The 25,249-nt window shown below is 51.0% G+C and overlaps 1 protein-coding gene across 1 annotated transcript in view; it reads right to left on the bottom strand.

Moving 5' to 3' along the window:
* Positions 1–25,249, bottom strand: part of LOC129129716 (uncharacterized) — a 53,136-nt gene that overhangs the window by 2,900 nt on the left and 24,987 nt on the right. The window contains exons 10-32 of the mRNA XM_077190347.1: positions 23,999–24,130; positions 23,781–23,909; positions 20,952–21,080; positions 20,128–20,262; positions 19,071–19,205; positions 16,699–16,824; positions 15,702–15,833; positions 14,765–14,893; positions 14,007–14,138; positions 13,223–13,351; positions 12,183–12,311; positions 11,561–11,689; positions 10,350–10,478; positions 9,459–9,587; positions 7,429–7,557; positions 6,300–6,428; positions 4,908–5,039; positions 4,308–4,436; positions 3,059–3,187; positions 1,998–2,126; positions 1,176–1,304; positions 760–888; positions 544–672 (exon numbers count right to left, since the gene is read on the bottom strand). Of these exons, the coding sequence (XP_077046462.1) occupies positions 544–672; positions 760–888; positions 1,176–1,304; positions 1,998–2,126; positions 3,059–3,187; positions 4,308–4,436; positions 4,908–5,039; positions 6,300–6,428; positions 7,429–7,557; positions 9,459–9,587; positions 10,350–10,478; positions 11,561–11,689; positions 12,183–12,311; positions 13,223–13,351; positions 14,007–14,138; positions 14,765–14,893; positions 15,702–15,833; positions 16,699–16,824; positions 19,071–19,205; positions 20,128–20,262; positions 20,952–21,080; positions 23,781–23,909; positions 23,999–24,130 (2,988 nt within the window). The remainder of the gene's footprint in view (positions 1–543; positions 673–759; positions 889–1,175; positions 1,305–1,997; positions 2,127–3,058; positions 3,188–4,307; positions 4,437–4,907; positions 5,040–6,299; positions 6,429–7,428; positions 7,558–9,458; positions 9,588–10,349; positions 10,479–11,560; positions 11,690–12,182; positions 12,312–13,222; positions 13,352–14,006; positions 14,139–14,764; positions 14,894–15,701; positions 15,834–16,698; positions 16,825–19,070; positions 19,206–20,127; positions 20,263–20,951; positions 21,081–23,780; positions 23,910–23,998; positions 24,131–25,249) is intronic.

Raw genomic sequence — 25,249 nt, 5'->3', positions numbered from 1 at the left:
TTAAAATTTGAAAACTAAAAATAAAATAATAAATAAAACTAAAAATAAAATAATTAAAATTTTAAAATTATAATTAAATAATTAAATAATTAAATAATTAAATAATTTAAAATAAAATAAAAATATAATATAAAATAATAAATAAAAATAATTAAAATTTAAAAATTAAAATTAAAATAAATAAAAATTTAAAAATTAAAATAAAATATATACTATCACAAAATAATACATTAAAAATAAAATAAAAATAATTAAAATCTACAATTTACAATTAAAAATAAAATAAAAAAATAAAAATAAAGTAAAATAAAATATATAATATAATAAAATAATACATTAAAAATAAAATAAAAAATTCTGAGAACATGGAGTCAGATTCACCATTCCTCCCTTCATCTGGGAACCCCTCAAATACAATATGCCACTGCCCCTCTCACCCTGTGAGGTGACACACACCAGAAAAAAGCCTCTCCCAGCTTCCTGGGAGCAAACCCCCTGTCACACAGCCCTGTTCCCCCCCTGCCCAGCTGGGGCTCAGCTCACCTGCAGCACAGGTGGGGCCGGTTTTGCCCGGGGGGCACAGGCAGCGCCCGGTGACCGGGTCGCAGGGGACATCGCTGGGGCAGTCACAGAGATGCTGGCACCCCTCGCCGTACGTCCCTTCCTTGCAGCCTGCGTGAGACACAGAATCCAGCCCCTGCTCCGTGTGTCTGGCCCTCAGGATGCCCTCGGGAGGGGCGAGGAGGAGGATGGAGGTACCTGTGTGACAGCGCTCGCCCCGCAGCCCCGGGGGACAGCGGCAGCGCCCGGTGGTGGGGTCACACCCTGCCCCGTGCTCGCAGTCACAGCGCTGCTGGCAGCCCTCTCCGTGGAACCCCGGGGGACAGCCTGCGACAGGAGGAGCTCGTTAGGGAGGGGATGAGCAGAACTCTGCAGCAGAGCCTCAGCCAGCCCGGCAGGGAGGAGCACAGAGCCTGACTTGTGCCCAAATTGTGCCCAAATTGTGCCCGACTTGTGCCAAACTTGTGCCCAAATTGTGCCCAGCTTATGCCTGACTTGCACCTGACTTGCATCTGACTTGCACCTGGCTTGTGCCCAAATTGTGCCCGAATTGTGCCCGGCGCTCCAAGCCCCGCGTTCATCCCCACGGGGTTTACTCGGTGCCCAACACTCACTGTGCTCGCACAGGGGCCCGTAGTGGCCGCGGGGACAGCGGCAGGTGCCGGTGGCCGGGTGGCAGGTGGCGTTGTGCAGGCAGGGGCAGCGCAGCTGGCAGGCGGCACCGAAGCTTCCTGGAGGGCATTCTGGGGGCAGAGGAGTGGAAGAACTGCTCAGCATCCCCACAGCTGAGCTTAGGAAGGCTGGGCTGGGGCAACGCTGCCACGGGTGGGGTGACAGAAAGTGGACACGCGGTGTGAGCGCTACAAACAGACAGGATCTGAGCCAGGATTATCTAATTTGCAGGATTTGCGAATCAGATTTGCAGGCAGAGGGAGCAGCAGAGCTGCTCAGCATCCCCACAGCCCCGCTCCAGAGAGCTGGGCTGAAGCAGGGCTGCCACGGGTGGGATGACAGAAAGTGGACCCGGGGTGTGGGCTCCACAATCAGACAGGATCTGAGCCAGGGTTACCTAATTTGCAGGATTTGTGAATCAGATTTGAGGGCAGAGGAGTGGGCAGAGCTGCTCAGCATCCCCACAGCCGAGCTTCAGACTGTGGGACCGTGCAGCTTCACACTGCAGGCTGTGCTAAGGCAGGGCTGGGGTGACAGAAAGTGGACCCAGTGTGTGAGCTCCACAATCAGACAGGATCCGGGCCAAGGTTACCTAATTTGCAGGATTTGCGAATCAGATTTAAGGGCAGAGGGGCGGGCAGAACTGCTCAGCATCCCCACAGCTGCACCTCGGAGAGCTGGGCTAAGGCAGGGCTGCCACGGGTGGGGTGACAGAAAGTGGACCCGGGGTGTTGTGAGCTCCACAATCAGACAGGGTTAATTACCTAATTCGCAGGATTTTCCCGTCCAGCCCGGGGCGCAGGAGCAGGAGCCATCGGCGGGGTGGCAGAGGCCCCCGTTGCGGCAGGAGCAGCGCTGCTGGCAGCCCGGCCCGTAGTGATGCTTCTCACATCCTGCGGGGGCAGAGGAGCAGCGGTGGTGGGCACAGAGTCACGGACACATTTTATGAAAAATCCTTTCGTTAGGATCTTTTTCTCCCGAGAAGCTGAGAGGCCTCAGAAATGAAATGTAAACAATGGTTATCTGCTGCTGTGGAATGCAACAGGGGCATCTGGGATTGGGCTCATGTGGTTGTTTCTAATTAATGGCCAATCACAGTCCAGCTGTCTCGGACTATCTGGTCAGTCACAAGATTTTATTATCATTCCATTCCTTTCTATTCCTTTCCAGCCCTGTGATGAAATCCTTCCTTCTATTCTTATAGTATAGTTTTAATATATCATTTTCTTTTAATATATATCATAAAATTATAAAATATTATATATATCATTATATATTTATATATATAGTAGGAGAATTAATGCCAGAATGAGTAACCAGGGTCCTCCCTCTACGACGCAAGCTTACATCCATACATTATTAACAAATCACCAATATACCACAAATCAAACAAGCAGAGTATTAAATACAAATTAATTAACTAATAATAAATAATGAATAAATTAGCTAATAAATAAATGAACAAATACATAACTAAATAATAATAAATTAATAATAAATAAATAAATAAAACATCTATTTAATATATAATATATATTATATTGTATTTTATATTATATAAAATATAAATAAATAAATAATTGCAAATAAATAAATAAATAAGCATCTATTTAATATACATATCATATTATATTTTATATTATATAAAATAAAATATACATCATAAATCAGCCTTCTGAAACACGGAGTCAAGATTCTCATCTCTTCCCTCATCCTGTGAACCCCACCTCAGGCACAGGGAGCACGAGCAGAGATCTCAGGGCAAGGAAATCCTCTCCTGCCCAGGACATTTCCCAGCCTGACAGCCCCGATGCACAGCACTTGCCTTGCTCACACGTGGGGCCAGCTCTGCCCGGAGGGCACACGCAGTCTCCAGTGACAGGGTGACAGGGGACGCCGGCCCCACAGGGACACAGCCCTGCACAGTCCTGGCCGTAGCGACCAGCCGGGCATCCTGGAGGGAGGAAAAACTCAATCAGGCCAAAGCAGGGCTGGGGAGGTGGGAGGTGGGAGAGGGAAAGTTCTGCACAGCACTGGAGCTGAGTGATGGGATGAGAAGGAGGCTCCAGCCCTGCCCTGCTGTGCCAGAGGATCATGGAATGGTTTGGGTTGGAAGAGAGCTCAAAGATCATCTGTTTCCAGCCCCTCTGCCATGGGGACACCTCTCACTAAGCCAGGCTGCTCCAAGCCCTGCCCAGCCATGGCTGTACAGCAGTGCAGCATGGTGTGTAAGGAGAAATCACTTTATCATCAAATAAACAGAGCAGAAAAGCATTTCAGTGGCTAAGGCAGACCGCAAACTGTCACAGACATCTTTTATGAAAAATCCTTTCCTTAGGATTTTTCCTCCTCAGAAGCTGAGAGGCCTCAGGAACAAAATGCAAACAATGGTTATCTGCTGCTGTGGAATGCAACAGGTGCATCTGGGATTGGTCTCATGTGGTTGTTTCTAATTAATGGCCAATCACAGCCCAGCTGGCTCGGACTCTGTCCCAGACACAAGCCTTTGTTATCCATTCCTTCTTTTTCTATTCTTAGCCAGCCTTCTGATGAAATCCTTTCTTTTATTCTTTTAGTACCGTTTTAATGTAATATATATCATAAAATAATAAACCAAGCCTTCTGAAACATGGAGTCAGATCCTCATCTCTTCTCTCATCCTCAGACCCCTTGAACACCATTACAAGTGTCATCTGCAGGCTCCTGCCCTGGGACACAGGGCAAGGCACTGCTGACAAAGGACACAGGGATGTTTTCCCAGGGGTCAGTCCTTGTTCTGCTCCTTATCCCTGCAGGGTTTTTCTGCGGGCAAGATCTGCCACCCCTCAGCCCCTCCTGAGGAGGCTCCCCTGCTTTGCCAGCCCCTGTGGCTGGAGCAGAGCTCAGGACACTGCTGCCTGGACAAGTGGACAAAGGACACAGGGAGCTTTTCCCAGGGGTCAGCCCTTGTTCTGCTGCTCATCCCTGTAGGGCCAGCAGCCTTTCTGCAGGCAAGATCTGCCTCTGCCACCCCTCAGCCCCCCCTGAGGAGGCTCCCCTGCTTTGCCAGCCCCCGTGGCTGGAGCAGAGCTCACCGATGGCGCAGTCAGCCCCGATGAACCCCGCGGGGCAGTGGCACATCCCCGTGGCGCTGTCGCAGCGTCCCCCGTTCCTGCACCGGCACCGCCGCTCGCAGTCCCGGCCGTACCAGCCCGGGGAGCACTCTGAGGAGACAAAAACAGCGGCTACAAACACGGGGAGAAGGTCCAGACAGCCTGGGGAAACGCACCAGGTGGATTTGCGTGGATGTTTCACCCAGGAGGAGGGAGAGCTCTGTCTGTGCCAGCCCCAAACACCCAGAACTCACACACACATCCCTCATGGCACTGGGATTTCAGGCTGGCACAGCCGGCACAGGGGATGCAGTGGGAGCAGAGCAGGAGCAGAGTGGTCCCCGTACCAGCCCGGGGAGCACTCTGAGGGGAAAACAAACACGGGGAGAAGGTCCAGACAGCCCAGGGATATCCACCAGGTGGATGTGGATGGATGTTTCATCCAGGAGGAGGCAGAGAGCTCTGTCTGCGCCAGCCCCAAAGAACCCAGGACTCAACTCACACACACATCCCTCATGGCACTGGGATTTCAGGCTGGCACAGCCGGCACAGGGGATGCAGTGGGAGCAGAGCAGGACTCACCCAGCTGGCAGGCAGGACCGTGGAAGCCAGGGGGACAGACACAGGCCCCGGTGACAGGGTGACACTCCTGGGTGGCTCCGGGGCACTGGCAGATCTGAGCGCAGCCCTCACCAAAGGTCCCTGGCAGGCAGGCTGTGAGGAGACAGGGCACCAAGGTGGCTCAGGGGCCATCCCACCCCTCTCTGCAAGGCTTTTATTAAAAACATTTTATTTTAAGCCAGGATTTAGAGAGCCTTTTATGGCAGTGAAATTCTCCGCCACCCAAAAAGCAAAGGGACTCGCATGCAAAGAGTTCATTCACTCCAGGAAATACTTGGATTGAAAGGAAAGGCAAGTACTTAAAGGCATTAAATGCCTTTTGCTGTGCCAGCTCTTCCTGCCCTCACATTTCTGCAAGCTGCACACACAGACACAGCAAATCCAGCACTGTCCTCTGCGTAAAGAACGTGCTCACACACCTCTGTCTCTTCCAGACTTGCTCCTACCCACAGGAGCTCATTTTAATAGTGATTTATTGCTAATCCTCTGGCTAAATACCCAGCTCTGATTTCCCACTTGGCTCCCTCTGCCTTGCTAACATTCCACAGGCATGCACTCAGCTGCCAGCCTGGGAGTTGCTCCTTGGCACAGCTCTGCTCCAGGGCTGTTTTCCCTCGTTTATCTGTAAGAGCATTGGGGGGTAGCACGGTTGGGAGGGATGGAGATGAGAGATTTATGAAGTTAGGTCGTGGAACTTGGGGTTTATTGCAAAGGGCCTGGGTGCAGGGCCCTGCTGGGAGCTGCCAGCCACAGCTCAGAGCAGGGCTGAGAGAAGAGAGGGGGAGAGAGGATGAGAGGGTAAGAGAGTAAGAGGGTAAGAGAGTAAAAGGCAAGAGCTAAGAGCAGGACTGAGCGAAGTTCTTGTTATAATACAATAAATCATCTTCTGTGTTAAATATTCTGATTTTCACTAACTAATCTAGTACAATATACAAATTTTATAGCATTTCTATATAGCTTATAAGAATCACTACATTACTATACTGTGCTACATTTTAAACTTTAAAAACTACTCTTTGGACTTCTTTTGCTAGGCTGGTAGGGTCTGCTCAGACCCTTGGACCTGCCTGCAAGCAGAGGGTGTTGTTCCATCAAAAGGGGATCACCTTCAGCTGGCCATGCCATTGTTTTCCAGTTGTTCAGTAACTAAGGGATCTCAAAGCTTGCTTTCATTTCAATCTCACTTATAGTTTCCATATTCTCAAAATCTTTTGCCAGGCAATCATATTTATACAGCTTTCCTGTTTCATCTTCCCCAGCATTTATCTTTCTTTTTCCCTTCTATTTTCTGTAGGAATTGCTTGGCCCAGCCCCTTCCCAGGGCCTGCAGGAGGATCATTCCCATCTCCGTACGTTTTTCACATCCAGAGCCGGTCAGTCCTGGCGGGCAGCCGCACTGGCCGGTGACGTGGTGACAGGGCACTCCCAGGGGACAGCCACAGCGACTGGCACAGTCCTTCCCAAAGAAACCTGGCAGGCAGGCTGTGGGAAAGCAAACAGTGGGACGTGAGTCTGCTGCTGTTGGAGTTCTGGAGAGTTTGAGACTTTCTGTGCTGACCCCCCCCCAAGAGAAAACTGCGTTTGGCCCGAGGCCGCGTGGAGAAGGCTTCCAAAATTGATAGATGGCACTGAGATTATGGGTGTGGAGTTGGTTAGAATTGTGTGATATTATATGGTGGGAAACATGGAGTTTGGGGTTTTAGAATATGGTAATAAATATGGAGAAAGATGGAGGTTTTAGGGTGGAGGCTGCTCCTCCTTTTTCACCTTCTTCTCCATGGGTTTGGGTGGTATTTTGTAATTAGACAGAAAAGTCCACATTGCAGACTTTGAGTGATTTGTTATGGAGGAATATGGAGGAATATGGAGGAATATGGAGGAATATGGAGGAATATGGAGGAATATGGAGGTTTTAGGGTGGAGGCTGCTCCTCCTTTTTCAACTTCTTCCTTCTTCTCCATGGGTTTTGGGTGGTATTTTGTAATTAGACAGAAAAGTCCACATTGCAGACTTTGAGTGATTGGTTATTGGGTTAAAAGTGAAAATAATTTAGGTTTCATTTCTTCATTGAATAGTTTAGCCCTAAAAGACCTTGTAATGAAAGAGACAGTTGGCCATTTTGTGGCTTGTTAATGAAGAACTGCAGAACTCACTGCTGTGAGTTAACATTGATAAATAATAAACACCTGAGTCTGAACATGAACCGCTGTCTCAAGTGCCTTCAATCTGACCCCAACAGAGGAAAAGGGAAGCTGAAAATGGACATTCTGCCTGGATTTAAGTTGTTGCTTATGTCTGGAGGGCATCAGAGCCTCCTCCACGGGCCTCCTGCCCCACTGCCGAACCAGCCCAGCAGCGCCTTGTCTCACAGCCTCAAAACATTTTGCCACAACTTGTAATTCTCATGCAAAATGTCCCTCCTCCCAGGCTCTGGAGCAGCTGGTGTTTCCCTGGCTTTCCCTCACCCAGGGGTGCTGCTCACCTTTCTCACAGCGCCGGCCCCTCCAGCCCCGGGGGCAGTCACAGGCACCGGTGACGTGGTGGCACGAGACGTTGTCCCCACAGTCACAGGGCTCCTCACAGCGCGCCCCAAACAGCCCCTCCGGACAAGCTTCAGGGATAAAAACACAGCAGAGAGAACAAGTTGCACAAAAAAAAAGTGACTTTTGGGGGCTTTTTCCCAGTAGTTCCACAGCTGATTATGTCTGTCCTTTGTGCACACACAGGCAGGTTGAAATACAGACATGGGGAGCTGACAGGACCCTAGCTTGGTTCTTTTTTTTAAAAAAAAACACAACATAATATCTACCTTTTGGGTGGGTTTCTTCATTAATTTATATTGGAAGAAATTATAATATATTAATAATATATCATTATAATATTATTATATTATATATATTACTATATATATTATATTATATTATATATAAATAATTATAATATATTATAATTATATATAATTGTATAATACATTATATAATATATAATATAATAAAATATCATCATTATTATATATATTTATTATATATATAATATATTATATATTATATATTATATATTATACATTATATATTATATATTATATATTATATATTATATATTATATATTATATATTATATATTATATATTATATATTATATATTATATATTATATATTATATATTATATATTGGAAGTGCTTTAGATTGCCTGGTGCCCCATGCTGCTGAGGCTGTGTGGGGTTCTGGGAGCAAGTGACAATGCTGGGAGGGGGACACTGTCCCTCAGGATGTGGCAGGACCCAGTGAGGTGATTTGTGAGGCCAAGCCTCGGCTGCCAGCAGAGCTGTTTACAGCCTCCTGAAGGGAAAAAACATCCCCAGCAGGAAACCTGAGAGTGGCTGGTGGCAGCTGAGGCTCTGGTGGCAGCTCCCTTGTGGCAGCTGCCAAGTGCTGCCACTGGACTTCACACCCTGATTTAAGGATGTGCCAAGCTGAGATGTCATGACCCCAGAAGGGAAGAAGTTTATGGATCTCTCCTTGGTGTGCTGATACCTGATGAGGTCCCCTGCTTTGAAGGCCAAGAACCTTTTCAAACCCTTTCTGATGGGAAGGAGATTGCCAGGTGTTGGTTTTCTCAGCTTTTTCCTAATTGAGAGGTGTTTTAAAAGATTTTATTCTATTATCAATAGTTGAGAGAGAGATTGAATTAGAAATAAGCTTTAAGAATTCTTTACAAACCCGTTTCCCACAGCCAGGGTGTGTGCCACATCTAAGGACACATGGAGCCACCAAGGGACAGATGCCATGGTCTGCTGGGGCTTGGCACCAAAGCCAGGCCCTGAGGGTCAGTGTGATACAAGGAAGAGTGGAAAGGGACAATCCACTGTTAGACTTAAAATAACCTGGCAGAGGAAGGCCCTCCCTTGGTGTTTTAGTTTCACCACGCTGGGTTGCTGCCCTGCCTTCGTCCCTGCTTGCAGCCCGTGCTCTTGCACTGATGCCTGGAGGTCTGTGCCTTTGGGAATCCCATCCTCCCCCCACAGGGTGGAAAACGGAGAGTCTGGAATTTTAGACTTTCTGTACTGACTCCCAGGAGAGCACTGCATTTGACCTGAGGCTGTGGAGAAGCTTCCAAAATCGATTGATAGCACTGGGATTATGGGTGTGGAGTTGACTGGAAGTGTGTAACATCACAGGGTGGAAAACTTAGAGTTTGGGGTTTTAGAATATAGTAGGAGGAGAAGGAGGCTGCTCTGGGTGTGCACCAGCACTTTCAGGACAGCCCTCAGACAACAGGAACCAGCTGGGGTGGAACTGGATGATCTTTAAGGCCCCTTCCCACCCAAACCCCTCTGTGATTCGATGGCAGGAGGAAGGGCACGGCAAAACAGGGGCACAGCCAAAACCACAGCACCGCCAGCTCCCTGCTTGCTGAAACCTGAATCTTCTGTCTTTGCTTAAGCCCCCAGACCCTCCCTGTGCAGCACCAGGTGCTGGCAGAGCCACCATGCCCAGATCAGCCCCACTCACCTGTGTCGCACTTGTCACCGGTCCAGCCGGGCTGGCAGAGGCAGTGCCCGGTGCGGCGGTCACAGAGCCCCCCGTGCTGGCACTCACAGCTCTGCTGGCACTCCAGGCCGTGCTGGCCCTGGGCACAGGCTGGCAGGGGACAGGGTGAGGCACTGCCCTGGTTCCCACCCTGCCAGATCCCCACACCCACAGCAAGGACCGAGCGCCCCGACCCCTCGCACGTCACCTCCAACCTCCACAGGAAAACTGGCGGAGATCTGAGATGCTCTAAAATGCTGAGAATTACAGACTTTCTGTACTGACAGACTCCCAAGACAACACTGCATCTGACCTGAGGCCGTGGAGAAGGCTTCCAAAATTGATAGAACTGGGATTACAGGTGTGGAGTTGATTAGAAGTGTGTAATATCACAGGGTGGAAAACTTAGAGTTTAGGGTTTTAGAATATAGTGATATATATGGAGAAAGATGGAGGTTTTAGGGTGGAGGCTGGTCCTCCTTCTTTACCACCTTCTTCCTTCTTCTCCATGGGTTTGGGTGGGCTTTTGTAACTGGGCAGAAAAGTCCTCATTGCGGACTCTCAGTGATCAGTTATTGGGTTAAAAGTGAAAATAATTTAGGTGTCCTTTCTTAATTGGATAGTTTAGCCTTAAAAGACCTTGTAACAAGAGATAGTTGGCCATTTTGTGCCTTGTTAGTGAAAGACTGCAGAACTCACTGCTGTGAGACTGCAACATTGATAAATAATAAACATCTAAGCCTGAACGCAAACTATTCACCAAAGTGAATCCTGACCACGACAGAGGTAGAAAAAGGAAGCTGAAAAGGGGCAGGAAAGCATTCCAAAGCAGGCCCTGTCTGCCCCAGAGCTGTTCCCCAGCTGTTTCCTCACCCAGCTCACAGGCCAGCCCCGTCCAGCCTGCAGGACAAGCGCAGCTCCCCGTGGCCGGGTCGCAGGTGCCACCGTTGTGGCACAGGCAGCGCTGCTGGCAGTTCTTCCCATAAAACCCCACCGGGCAGGCTGAGGGACAAACAGGACAGACATCCCTGTCAGGACACAGCTCTGGAGGCTTGTGCCATGCTGACAGAGCAGTGGGTGGATGGTCTGATGCACAGCAACACTGATTTTGATGCAATGACAACTTTGGGTGTGTCACCTGCTCAGGTAAGAGGCCAGCAGCGTTCTGGCCACCCCAGGAGTGGCATTCCTCCCCGTGCTGGCAGGGAAAGCAGGAGGTGTGGGGAGGGTTACATTGCTGGGGTGGAGGTGGTGTGGGAAGGGTCACCTTAATGGGGTAGAGGTGGTGTGGGAAGGGTCACCTTAATGGGGGAAGCAGGTGGTGTGGAAGGGTTACCTTGCTAGAGTAGAGGTGGTGTGGAAGGGTTATCTTGCTGGGGAAAGTGGTGTGGGAAGGGTCACCTTGCTGGCAGGAGAAGCAGGTGCTGTGGAAGGGTTACCTTGTTGGGGTAGAGGGGCTATGGAAGGATTACCTTGCTGGGGAAGAAGTAGGTGGTATGGAAAGGGTTTCCTTGCTGGGGTAGAGGTGGAGTGGGAAGGGTTTCCTTGCTGGGGTAGAGGTGATGTGGGAAGGGTTTCCTTGCTGGGTAGAGGTGGTGTGGAAGGGTTACCTTGCTGGCAGGAGAAGAAGTAGGTGTGGGAAGCGTTACCTTGCTGGGGTAGAGGTGGTGTGCAAGGGTTCTGAAGGGTTACCTTGCTGGGGAAAGGTTACCTTGCTGGGGAAGGGTTACCTTGCTGGGGAAAGGTTACCTTGCTGGGGAAGGGTTACCTTGCTGGGGAAAGGTTACCTTGCTGGCAGGGGAAGCAGGAGGTGTGGGAAGGGTTACCTTGCTGGGTAGAGGTGGTGTGGAAGGGTTACCTTGCTGGAGAAGGGTTACCTTGCTGGCAGGGGAAGCAGGAGGTGTGGGAAGCGTTCCCTTGCTGGGGTAGAGGTGGTGTGCAAGGGTTACCTTGCTGGGGAAGGGTTACCTTGCTGGCAGGAGAAGCAGGAGGTGTGGGAAGGGTTACCTTGCTGGGGAAAGGTTACCTTGCTGGGGAAGGGTTACCTTGCTGGCAGGGGAAGCAGGAGGTGTGGGAAGGGTTACCTTGCTGGCACGAGGGTCCCGTCCACCCCTCGGGGCAGAGGCAGCGGCCGCTGACGTGGCTGCAGGTGGCGTTGTTGAAGCACTGGCAGGTGTGGCTGCAGTTCTGGCCGTAGCTGTTCTCCGGGCAGGCTGCAGGGGAGCAGAGCAGGCAGCAGTGCTGGGCACTGGGTGGGAGTTGCAGCAGCCAGGCTCCTGCCAACCCTCCCGAGGGCTGGGAGGGGACGTGTCAGGGGCGTTGGCTGCTCTGGGAGGGGGTTTCGTGGTGTTACAGGGGAATAATGAGACATCCAAGCAGACACTGCTACCACCAGTGTTACATCCTTCATTATTTTGAAGGATTTTTGCTGGATGCCCAAGCCATCATTGGATCCAACCATAAACGCTCAGGCAGAGCCCCCCAGAACCAAAATTAAATTCCACACAGAGAAAATCACAAATGGGGAATGAACAACCCAGAACTCTGGTTCCTATGACCTGGCAGCAGAGACAGCCCTGGCTCTGGAGTGCCCATGGAGAGCAGGGCTGGCACCTCCCACGGACACCTGTCCTGGGCACAGACAGCTGTCCTGGGCACAGAGACCTGTCCTGGGCACAGACACCCACCCTGGGCACAGACACCCACCCTGGGCACAGCGGGCACCAGTCCAGCCTGGGGGACACTGGCACTGTCCTGTCACAGGGTCACAGTGGGCACCATTCAGGCAGTCACAGGCTTGTCGACACTCCAGTCCATAAAATCCATCAGGGCAGGCTGTGGAAAACAAAGGAAAAATCCACACAGAATGCAGAGCTGGAGCCCTCCCAGTGGGAAAAGGTGCCTGCCCCTTGGTGGCCCTTGTGGCTGCGGCGGTGTGACAGCGCTGCTGAGGGCAGCAGATATTGGATGCAAGTCCACTGTGGACACTCCAGGTACAGGAGAGGGCAGTGGTGGATCAGGAGAGTGATGGCCTGATGTTCCTGACCACGGAGAGGCTGCTGGGGGAGCTGGAGAGAGCCTCCTCCAAGACCCTGTGTGCAACATGGACACACTCAGGTGACCACAGCAGCTGAGTGTCACAGACATCTTTTATGAAAAAATCTTTTCTTTAGGATTTTTTTTCTCCTGAGAAGCTGAGAGGCCTCAGGAACAAAATGCAAACAATGGTTATCTGCTGCTGTGGAATGCAACAGGTGCATCTGGGATTGGTCTCATGTGGTTGTTTCTAATTAATGGCCAATCACAGCCCAGCTGGCTCGGACCCTCTGACTGAGACACAAGCCTTTGTTATCATTCTTTCTTTTTCTATTCTTAGCTAGCCTTCTGATGAAATCCTTTCTTCTATTCTTTTAGTACAGTTTTAATATAATATATATCATAAAATAATAAATCAAGCCTTCTGAAACATGGAGTCAGATCCTTATCTCTTCCCTCTTCCTCGGACCTCTATGAACACTGTCACAGCTGTGCAACCACTGGGTCACCTATTATTTACATTTTCATAGTCTTTTTTTCTCCCCTAAACCTTTTCCCTCCAGAAATAAAAGCAGAGGCAGCAGCTTGCAGTCTTGCTGCTCCCCAAGGCCTTCCTGAGGAATTCTCTTTGCTGTGACGTGATGACAAAGTCAGAGAGGGAGCACAAACCCTCTGGGGTGGAGGCCTGGTGCCCAGGGCCAGGTACTCACCGTGCTCACAGAAGGTTCCTCGCCAGCCTGGGCTGCAGGTACAGGCCCCACTGACATGGTCACAGGTGGCTCCATTGTCACACTGGCACTGGTGCCGACAGCTCAGCCCAAACCACCCTTCTGGGCACTCTGAAAGAAATGAGACTGAGCAGTCTGTCCCTTCCTGGCTCCCAGAGGAGCTATCCTAAGGCAGAAGCTTGGATTCTGAATGGAATCAAAATATCTGGCAGCTGAACCCACAACCAGTGGGTTGTGCCCCTTACAGGTGTGTACCCACGTCACAGACACATTTTATGAAAAATCCTTTCCTTAGGATTTTTCCTCCTCAGAAGCTGAGAGACCTCAGGAACAGAATGTAAACATTGATTATCTGCTGCTGCAGAATGCAGCAGGTGAATCTTTGATTGGTCTCATGTTGGATGTTTCTAATTAATGGCCAATCACAGTCCAGCTGGCTCAGACAGGGAGCCGAGCCACAAACCTTTGTTATCATTCCTTCTTTTTCTATTCTTAGCCAGCCTTCTGAAGAAATCCTTTCTTCTATTCTTTTAGTATAGTTTTAATGTAATATATATCACAAAATAATAAACCAAGCCTTCTGAAACATGGAGTCAGATCCTCGTCTCTTCCCTCAGCCTGAGACCCCTGTGAACACCGTCACATACCCACATCACCCTGGGCACTGGATCAGCATCACAGGCAGGGAAGGGGACTGGGCTGGAGCAGTGCCTTTCCCTGGAGCCCTGCAGGCTCTGGAGGGTGGGAGGGCAGGGGCAGCACTCACTCTGCTCACAGTGGGTGCCCGTGTAGCCGGCCTCACACAGGCACTGCCCGCTCTCGGCGCTGCAGCTCCCATCGCCGTTGCTGCAGTTGCAGGCGTGGGCACAGTCAGGGCCCCAACGCCCCAGGTCACAGGCTGGAAAAACACAGCAGGAGCCCATCACTGGTGTGTGCCAGAGAGCATGGCATGGGCACAGCGCTGCCTTCACCAGCAGGCACAGCGTCCCTTGGGCACAGGGACAAACGCGTCTGCAGAGGGGCCAGAGGCACTGCCAGCACCAGACAGACACAGCCAAGAAACCAAAAGGATTTCAGAGAGATTTCCCTGGCAGAGGCAGGAAATCTGACAGGGGTTTCCTGCATGAAGATGAGAATGGAGCGATGGCAGCACAGCTTGGCATGGGTCAGAGTGGCCCAGGAGTGAGTGGCTCCCAGAAGGAGCAAAAGGCTAAAGTGCTAAAACCAAGACAAGAATCCTTCTCCAAGCTGCTCCAGGGCCTGGAAAAAAGGCAGCTTGAAATGTATGGTAAGCACTGTGCACATGCAGTTTCATTGCTCAGCCCATGAAGACCAGAGAGACAGCAGAGAGGCCAGAGGCACTGCCAGCATCAGACAGACACAGCCAAGAAACCAAAAGGATTTCAGAGAGGTTTCCCTGGCAGAGGCAGGAAATCTGATAGGGATTTCCTGCATGAAAATGAGAATGGAGCGATGGCAGCACAGCTTGGCACGGGCCAGGGTGGCAGAGCACAGGTGCTGTACCTCTCTGGCAGTGGTGCCCCGTCCAGCCGGGCGGGCAGCTGCACGTCCCCGTCACAGGATGGCAATGTCCCTCGTTGCCACAGCTGCAGCTCAGCTGGCAGGCAGGGCCAAACCAGCCGGGTGGACACACTGCCAAGGGAAACAGGCAGGGACTGCAGGTGGCTGCTGCAATCCCAGCCCTGGGCAGAGCTGCCGGGTACCGCGGTGCTCCGGCAGAGCTCTGACACTGCTCTCACACCCAGGGTGCAGTGCTGAATGGGACAAGGGGCTCAGCATTCTGCCTGCTTTTCTCCTGCTGCAGAAGTTACTACAGTGGAGATGGGGCTAGAGGGACTTTGAAGTCCCCACGTTGCACCACAATGAGTGAGGGAACAGAGATGTGCGCGGTGCTGAGCGTGGCACTGCCTGGTGCATCACTGGATGCTCCAGCAGATGCTCTAGCTCAGCATCTGCTGAGATACCCCCAATACCCCCCCAATGAGATACCCCCATTCCCAGTGGAGATGAGCCTGCACTCAGCATCCTGCACATCTCAGCTTCACTCATCATCCTGCACTCACCATCCTGTCCATCCCAGCCTGCACTCACCATCCTGCACTCACCATCCTGCACATCCCAGCCCAACTCATCATCCTGCACTCCCCATCCTGCACATCCCAGCCTGCACTCCCCATTCTGCACTCATCATCCTGCACTCACCATCCTGTCCATCCCAGCCTGCACTCACTCCCCATCCTGCCCTCACCATCCTGCCCACCCCAGCCCCACTCACCATCCTGCACTCCCCATCCTGCCCTCACCATCCTGCCCACCCAGCCCCACTCACCATCCTGCACTCCCCATCCTGCCCTCACCATCCTGCCCATCCCAGCCTGCACTCACCATCCTGCACTCCCCATCCTGCCCTCCCCATCCTGCCCATCCCAGCCCCACTCACCATCCTGGCAGCGCTGCCCAGTGTACCCAGGTGGGCACACACAGGCTCCGGTGGCACGGTCACAGCTGCCGTTGTTGGCACAGTCAGGGCAGATCTCCTGGCAGCCCGGCCCCCAGAGACCCTCAGGGCAGGCTGGAGCGTGAGCAGACAGAGAACAAAGAGCACAGAGATCAGAGCTGAGGTGGCAGAGGGAAATGTGAGACCTTTTGGGCTCCCTCTGGCCAGCAGTGCTGGGCTCATGCGAGACGCGGATTTTGTTCGCAGCACAGCCTGGCCCTGCCTGCTCCACAGGCACTCTCTAAGTGGTATTCTGAGCTCACTCCAGCATTTTCATGCCAATTTTGGATTTGCAGACACTTGCAGGGAGCTCCAAGGGCTCCTCAGTGGGAAATGGTGCTGCTGGCACAGGGGCTCCACAGCTGCTGTCACACCATGGACAGCACATCAGTCACTGCCCTGGAACCCACTGGGAGTTGCAAAGAAGGAGCAAAAGGCTAAAGTGCTAAAACCAGGGCAAGAATCCTTCTCCAACTGGTCCTAAGCTGCTCCAGGATCTAGAAAAAAGGCAGCTTGAAATGTATGGTAAGCACTGTGCACACGTAGTTTCGTTGCTCAGCCAAACTCTTAGGAGCAGGACATCTCTATGTGACTAATACCTTCCAGCTGCTGCAATACTGCACAATCATGCAAAAGCTTTCCATTTCAGGCTCTCTAGTTTTCCAGCAGTTAAAGAGTAATCTGAAGAAGGCAATTAAAAGCATGCATCAATAAAGAAAGGCTCCTCTCCTACACTGAGGACCGCAGCAACAAAAAACATCTTCACCTTTTCCATTGTGTTAAGACTCACAATCAAAAGCTGCAATTTTCCACAAGACTATTCTAACTGCACTGGGTATTTTCAAAATGAGTTTTAGTAAAAGAAAAGCAACAGCTCTACACCTAAATCCCTCCCTCCACACTGAAATCCCTGAGGGTTTGCTCTGCTGCCCATGCTCACCTTGGGCACAGTCGTGTCCTGTCCAGCCAGGTGGGCAGTGGCACTGCCCCGTGCTCCTGTCACAGGATGCCTCTCCACAGGCACAGGAATGCTGACAGCCTGGCCCAAATGTCCCCTCAGGGCACTCTGTGGGAGAACAGCAGGGTCAGAACATCCCCCCCAAGATCCCCAAGAGCATTTTACCAACCTGGCCCTGCAGGCTGAAGGAGCCTCTGGGTCTGTTTGGGGTTCCCACCTGTGCTCGTGGTTTAGTGGGCATGGTGGTGTTTGCTCAGAGGTTGGACTTGGTGATCTTGGAGGTCTTTTCCAACATTAGTGATTCTGTGACCCCTCTGTGAGCAACTCTGGTCACCTCCAGCATTGCCACCACCACCTGACCTGTCTGCCTGTTACTTCTGTCTTTTGTGTGTCAACATTTCTTCATGCAAGAGTGACCACTCACATCCCCAAAAACTGAGGCCAAACTGATCTCCAGTCTTTGGACAAGGGCTCTGCCCAAGCCACCCTGCTGTCTCTGGGCTGGGGTGCAGAGCACCAGGGTCACAGCCCCACACCAAAACACCCCTTGGCTTTTCCAAGGTGCTCTGAGGGTTTTTACCTCCCTGGCTGAATGCCTCCAGGATCTGAGCACCAGGATTTTAAGAAGCAGCCAGGTTTGCAGCAGGACACAGATGGAAAGAAGGAACATCCTCATGCACAGGAGGAATAATCCACTTTTCCCACCCTCTGCTCTGGATGCCAGCGTGGTTCTGCTGATCCCAGCTCGCTTTGATCTTTGCACCCCGTGCCACAATTCAGCAACGAGCTGGTGACATGTAAACTGAGGGCCCCAGAGCCAGGATCCCTAAATCCTCTCTGAGTCCCCCAGGAGAGCTCCAGGCTCAGCAAAGCCAATGTTCTGAGCAGCTTCAGCAGAGGGGAACACACGGGCACTGACGAACCGCGGAGGAAACGCAGCGCCTCCGTTTCCAGCGACACAGTGGAGTTTTTGTTATTCCTCCCCTTTGCTAATTGATGGCAGATGTTTGTCTTCACCCTTTAATAATTTCCAGATCCGAACAACAGCCAAGAGCCTACTATTTCTATACAAATATTTGTGTTATTTCCTGTGACTCCCCCCTACAGCCTTCAGCTCCTTTCTTACCCTTTTTAAAAATATCCTGAGCGGGAGCACCCAGCCTGAAAAGGCTCCAGGGGCCACAGCATCCCCCCAAAGGGGCTCAGGGCTCTCAGACCCTGCAGGAGCTGCTCCCACCTCTCCTTCCAGCACTGTGGCAGTAATTGCATTGGGATTTTTGCTGCTTTCTGCAGCTCTTGCTCTGTCAGAGATGGGGCTCTGCACCACGACCCTTTGCTGGCAGATAATGAGGCTGATGGTTGCAGCTTCTGGGCTGGGGTGAAGCAGTGCTTGGCTAAACATCAGAAACTCCTGGGATGCTCCAATCCAAATCCAGATGCTGGCCACTTCCAACCTCTCCATGCAGCATCTTCTGCTGCTGCAGTCTGTCTCCAAGTGTCCAACTTTTTGCATTTTCTGCAGGTCCTAACCAGCTGAATTGGGTTCAGGAGGCCCCCCAGCCCCACAAGAGCAGGAGTGGGTTGACTTTTCAGTCGCCACTCAGCTCTGTGGTTGGCAGAACTTATTCTTTTCCAAACACTGTGTTCATATTTTGTAATCATCACCTCGGGCCAATGACTCACTGCCTTTAGGTTCTCTCAAAGCACCTTTGTCTGCCCAAAGTGAAGCTCTCTGGCACACAAACCACCCCCAGGATCTTGAAACCTGCACCCTCACAGCCTGAGTGCTGGACACAGTTAAATATACACTGAGCTGGGCAGTTCAGTCACCATCCCATCGACTGGCCCTCCATGGGTAGAGCACAAAACTGCTCTAGGAGGTTCATACAGAGGCAGAAGTTTGAATCCTCATGTAAATTAAAGGTAAAATACTCCTCTGCACTTGCAGATTAAACAGAGTTTCAACAAAAAATAGAGAACAGAGCAGAAAATATGATAATGTTGTGCTGGGCAGGGATTGCCTGGAAGGGAAAAGACATCAAGGCCAGGGAAAGGGGAAAATCACCTCCATCTACCCACACAGAGATGCCCAGTGGCAGGGTGAAGAGAGACCTTGTTCTCCTTTTCTGAATCAGGCTCATTTTATACATGGATTTCTCTCTCCCTCTTTCACGAGGCAGCAGCATCTCACAGAAACCTGTGGATGGCAGCTCCTGTGTCCCCTGAAGTCTCTGCAGTGGGCTGGGCCTCTCAGGGGAATCTGGAAGTGCTTTGGTGTCGTTTTGTGAAGCAAAATGTTGAGGACAGGTGAGTTTCCAGCCCACACAGAGCTGCCCTGCAGGACCCTGCCTTACCTTGGTCACAGTGCTGGCCGTGGTAGCCTGGGGGACACTCCGTGTGACACTCGCCAGTGACAGGGTCACAGGGCACTCCTGGAGAGCAGCTGCACTTCTTCTTGCAGCCCTCCCCGTAATAGCCAGGGTCACAGCCTGTGAACAGCCAGAATCAGAGAGAAGGAAGCTCTGAAATGACTCCTTGCCCCTGGGTGCTGAGCACCCTTCCAAGCTCCACCACCCCTGTCACAGCTGTCCCATTACCTCTGTCACAGCTGTCCCACCACTGACACAGCTGTCCCACTGTCACAGCTGTCCCATTACCTCTGTCACAGCTGTCCCTCTGTCACAGCTGTCCCACCACCCCTGTCACAGCTGTCCCCACCCACCCCACATCTCCTGCTGACCACTGAACGTGGCTGACTGGATGCGGCGCTCAGTGCCATGGTCTGGCTGCCAAGGTGCTGCTGGCTCATGGGTTGGGTTTGATGACTGTCGTAGACATCTTTTATGGAAAACCCTTTCCTTAGGATTTTTTTCTCCTGAGAAGCTGAGAGGCCTCAGGAACAAAATGTAAACAATGGTTATCTGCTGCTGTGGAATGCAACAGGTGCATCTGGGATTGGTCTCATGTGGTTGTTTCTAATTAATGGCCAATCACAGCCCAGCTGGCTCAGACAGAGAGTCTAAGCCACAAGCCTTTGTTACCATTCTTTGCTATTCTATTCTTAGCCAGCCTTCTGATGAAATCCTTTCTTCTATTCTTTTAGTATAGTTTTAATGCAATATATATAATAAAATAATAATGTAATATATATCATAAAATAATATATACATTATATATAATAAATTATATATAATGCAATATATATCATAAAATAATAATAATATATACACATATATATAATGTAATATATATAAAAAAAATATATGTATCAAAAAATAAATCAAGCCTTCTGAAACACAGAGTCAGATCCCCATCCCTTCCCTCAGCCTGAGACCCCTGTGAACGCGGTCACAGGTGACCTCAGAGGTGTTTCCCAAGCCAGCTGCCCGTGTGCCCGTGTGCCCCACTCACTGTGCTGGCAGCGCTGGCCGCGGTAGCCGGGTTTGCAGCGGCAGGAGCCGTCCCTGGCGTCGCAGTCCCGCGAGTTGCGCTGCAGGCACTGGCACTCCTCCGAGCAGCCAGCCCCAAACACCCACTTGGGGCACGCTGCAGGGAGAGGAAGAGCTGCTCAGTGAGGGGCAGAGAGCTCCTTCCCTGTTGCTCTCTGTAACAGCCTGTCTCAGTCATCTCAGTTCCTTCCCCAGGTGTGCCAATAACCTCTCCCTTCCCCTTCCCTTGCTCCCTGCTGACTGCTGTCTGTCAATCCTGGCATTCCAGAAGGGCGTCGTGTGATTGGCAAAGTTCAAAAGATGCCGTTCAACCCTGGGGGACATTGGGCCCTCCAGATGTCATTTGTCCCCTGAGACTTCCCCCCCCCTCACCTGGTTGGTGGGATCCCCACCCCTTCCCTGCCCCTCTCCCTGGGCTTAAAAGACACAGCAACCACGCGGTTCAGGAGTTCTGTTGGAGCTGGTGCTGCATTCAGAGGCCTGTGGGTCAGGAATAAAGCTCTGGATCCAAACCCTCCAGCAGAACCCGACTCCTTTTCCTTCAGCTCGCTTTAAAGCTTCTTCACCAGGGGTAAACCTGAACTCCTGCATGCATGGACTTGTCCCAAGTGCCCAGCTGCAGCACCCAGCCAGCCAAAGGTGTCTCTGAGGTGAAACCACCACAGCTGCCGCCTTTGGTCAAGCAGCAAGGGCCAGATGAGCCCAGGCACGTTCCATCTGGATATATTGGTGTTTAATTCCAATACTTCCCAGAAAGGCTGGGATTCAGGGGTAACCCGAGCGTACCCAGGTGGCAGAACCGGCCGTACAGGCCAGGGTCGCACAGGCAGGCGCCGTAGATCCGATGGCAGTGACCCCGGTTGGCACAGTTGCACTTCTTCCTGCAGTGCTTCCCATAAAATCCCTTGGGGCACCCTAGGAACAGAGAGGGGTTTCCTAGGAAGATGAGCCAGCCTCAGCAGGTTGTTTAAATCGAGAGAAACACACTGAAAATGGAGCTGTGTTCAGTTCTCAGAACCAGAGCAGGGATGCACTGAGGGAAAGGGATGCATCCCTGCTCCGGTCCCAAGAACTGAACACAGCTCAGTTCTTATGGTATTAGCAATACAATATTCATGGCATAGCATTGATAATATTCTGCAAACTACCTGCTGTCCAAACAGTGCCCATTTATCACCTGGCAAGATCTATTCAGTCATATCTCATTAAGGAGTTTGAAAATATTTTTCAGTGTCCTCCATGATGTCTGAATATCTATTGTCAAATACTCCACTAGCCTTGCTCTTTGCACATCTTGACTTACTGAAATTAGATTGCTTGAACTGCTGATCCAGGGGGACAGAGATCACATTCCCTGCTCCAGCTCCAAATCAGCTGTGCAGTGTCACAGGGGATGTCACTTTGTGGTGCTCCAGGGCACCCATCATCTCTGCACTCACTGTCACCAGCAACTCTGCTGGCTGGGACAGAAATAACCCACCCACAGGGCTCTGAGAGGTCAAGGCTGCCCTCCGTGAGAAAGCAACCCACCAGGCTGCTCCTGTTGAAAAGCCACAGGGATATTTGCACTATTAAGTGAATAAAATTATTGGTTTTTTACTCTGTTATGCTAAAGACCTTGATATTGGAAGCACATGGCAGACAGGCTGTGTCAGCAGAGTGCTCTGGCCAGCAGCTGCCCAGCAGCACGAGCCTTGCCCCTACAAACAGAGGAGCAGAGGAAATGCCACCTCGGGACAACAGAGCCATTCTGCGTTGTTTATTTTCATTTTACCTTCCTGTTTTCTCTCTGGCCCCCTCAATCACCTCCTTCCAACAGAAAGAAGAGGCTGGGGTATCTCTTGTGTTCGTTTGCATTCTGCTTCACTCTCCTCCTTCAGTAATAGTTCCCATATGCTCCCAACATGTGACTGAAGTCCTTCTGTCTGAACCTCTGATTGTCTCCCTCTTTCTGGTTTTCAAATTATGTCCCCTGAATTTTAACCCTTTGGGAGGGAGAAATGAGCACCACCAGCAGTGACCCCTCCTTTGGGTACTCTGGGTGCTTTGGGTTACTACTGCTGTCACAGCTTTCCAGTGATCTGGGTGGAAAATACCTCCATGGTTTCCATAGAAATTAACCACGGAAATTGTGGGTTTGACATTTTTTCCTGTGTCTGCCACTGAATGCCCCATGAAATAGAGATTTCTGCCCTCAGTCATGGATGAGCAGTGAACAGGGATTGATTGGAAAGGTCTTTGGGTGCAAAGACAGAACACCTGGAGCACTGTTCTGTGGGGGAAGAGTGTCATTTAGCACTCCTTTTGCTGTTTAAAATTACATTTTTCCACACAAAACTCAGTGGCTGATAGACTGAGATGGAGAAGGAGTGTGTTCAAGCTGCTCTCACTGGGATGGCTCAACAAGAGAGCTGAAAGATGCTGCTGATGAGCAGCTACAAAAGGACCAGTGGAGGGAACCCCACAGAAAACACTTCCAGGCTTCAGGAAAGCACATCTGGAACATCTGAGAGTAGCACCAGCGATGGCCAGACCACCCATTTATCCACTGATTGTTGTGGTGTGTTTTTACTCCTAATGGTATGTTCTGTTACTGCCCAAGGTAATGGTTTGGTACAAATTATATCCTTGTACCCCATTGTCCATCTACCCTGAGCTCCCTGTCAATCCTACCTGCTTGGAATTCCTTTTCAGAAATCCCCTAAAGTTCAATGTCCCATTAGTCCATGTGACCCAAACCTCTCCCCACTACTTCCCTCACTGGAAGATGCTTTTGTGTGAACCCTGCCCTTTACCCCTCCACAGGCTGTCTCCAATTACCTGCTGATTTATCCCCTCCTATTAAATCACCTCCATTTAAAAACCCTTACACACCTATCTTCTGTGTCTTTGCTCCCTGACCCTTCCACAGAATAAATCCTTTTGGAAACCATTCTGAAGACCTCTCCCTTATCCTTACTCCTGCTCTGGACACTTACCAACCTGTGCCCCAGAGTTTAAGCCCCACAGCTGTATCCCAGACTGGGCTGCTTTCTGGGAACAGCCCAGAAAGCTTTTCTGGGAACAGCCCGCTCCTCTTGGCACAGGAGCTGTCTGAGGAAAATCCAGCACCGCGTCAAGTGATGGCAAATCCCTGTAGGAAAGAGGAGGCCAGGGATGGCCCCCAGCAGCACAGAGAGGGTGAGGGGATGCTGCACTCACCATCCTGGCAGAGCTCTCCAATTAGCTGCTGATTTATCCCCTCCTATTAAACCACCTCCATTTAAAAACCCTTACACACCTACCTTCTGTGTCTTTGCTCCCTGACCCTTCCACGGAATAAATCCTTTTGGAAACCATTCTGAAAACCTCTCCCTTATCCTTGTTCCTGCTCTGGACACTTACCAACCTGTGCCCCAGAGTTGAAGCCCTACAGCTGTATCCCAGACTGGGCTGCTTTCTGGGAACAGAAACTGTGCTGCTTTTTCTTTTCTGGGAACAGCCCGCTCCTCTTGGCACAGGAGCCGGCTGGGGAAAATCCAGCACCGCGTCAAGTGATGGCAAATCTCTGCAGGAAAGAGGAGGCCAGGGATGGCCCCCAGCAGCACAGGGAGGGTGAGGGGATGCTGCACTCACCATCCTGGCAGAGCTCTCCAGCCACACCGGGCGGGCAGCGGCAGGTGCCACTGGCAGGGTCACAGGTGCCACCGTTCTGGCACCGGCAGCTCTGGCTGCAGTTGCTGCCAAAGGTGCCGGCTGGGCAAGCTGGAAAGGGAGAGGGAGATGAGGCTCAGCCCGGCCACAGCCTCTCGGGGCTGCACCCAGGGCACAGCCTGGGGCAGAGCTGCACTCACTCTGGTTGCAGAGCACGCCGGTCCAGCCGGCGGCGCAGAGGCAGCCGCTGCCCTCGGCGCTGCAGGTGGCTCCGTTCTGGCAGTCGTCGCAGGTCAGGCTGCAGTCGGGGCCAAAGGTGTGCTCCAGGCAGACTGCAACGAGAGGCACCACGGGTGAGAACCCCCCCAGGGATGCTGCAGCACCCTGGGCAGTTTGGAGCCTCCCCCTGCGGAGGCTGCTGTTCAGATTGCAAGGTCATGTGTATTCTATTTGCCATCTGTTAGAGGTGGGGCGGTTATCTTCTGTTCATCGGGCAGTTTGCTTTATCTCTTCCACAAACAATCCTCCCTCATCTTCTGTCCATGGGCCATTGAATGTCACTGCATGACTGACAAAAATTACATCAGCCCATTGTGAGATGCTCCGCCCAGAGGGAGGAGCCAAGCATTCCTACCTGGATATAATCTGAGATCCTGGGACAGCAAGACAGCTTCTGCACTGGATTTCCCAGAGGAACAGCTGCCTGTTCCACTGGATCTTCAGAGGCAGAGACTGCACCTTTCTCCAGGATCCCTGCTCCAGCAGAACCAGCCCTGGCACTGCAGGAGGGCTGAGCCACAATTCCAATGGTTCTGCTGCCAACAGCCTGACCCACAGGGTGTCAGGCTGGGTTCTGACTCTGTCAGTGTAGTTTTAATTTACTGCATTGTTTATTTTTAGCTTTTTATTTTCTTCCCTAATAAAGAACTGTAATTCCTGCTCCCATATCTTTGCCTGAGAGCCCCTTAATTTCAAATTTATAACAATTTGGAGGGTGGGGGTTTACATTTTTCCATTTCAGGGGAGACTCCTGCCTTCCTTAGCACACACCTGGCTTTCCAAACCAAGACAGCTGCAGCAGAGCTAAACACAGAACAGGCACTCAACAGGTCTGGTGTGTTCACCAAACAATTAAACCCAGCCTGCACCATCATTCCTGAAGAGTTCTGCTGGGAAGGATGAAAGTTTAACCAGAAAGTCTCACAGATATGTGTGCTTAGTAGAAAGATTTTTAAATGTAGAGTCTGATGAAGGGATAGAGACGGAAGCAAGTTTTGATATAGAAGAAAGGAATTGCTGAGCCAGTCTCACTGGATAACCAAGGAGGCAAAGGGTGTGTTAGTTAGAAGGGGTTTTTATGGCTTAGAGAAAAGGATAAACCCACCCCAAACAAGAAGATGTTTTTACCAAGCAGAAAGAGAGCACAGGCAAACAAGTCAGCAATGTTGCAA

The sequence above is a fragment of the Agelaius phoeniceus genome, chromosome 24 (genome assembly GCF_051311805.1).
Source record: "Agelaius phoeniceus isolate bAgePho1 chromosome 24, bAgePho1.hap1, whole genome shotgun sequence".
Lineage (NCBI taxonomy): Eukaryota > Metazoa > Chordata > Aves > Passeriformes > Icteridae > Agelaius > Agelaius phoeniceus.
The sequence above is the reverse complement of the archived record's forward strand: the minus strand, read 5'-3'. Positions and strand labels throughout refer to the sequence as shown.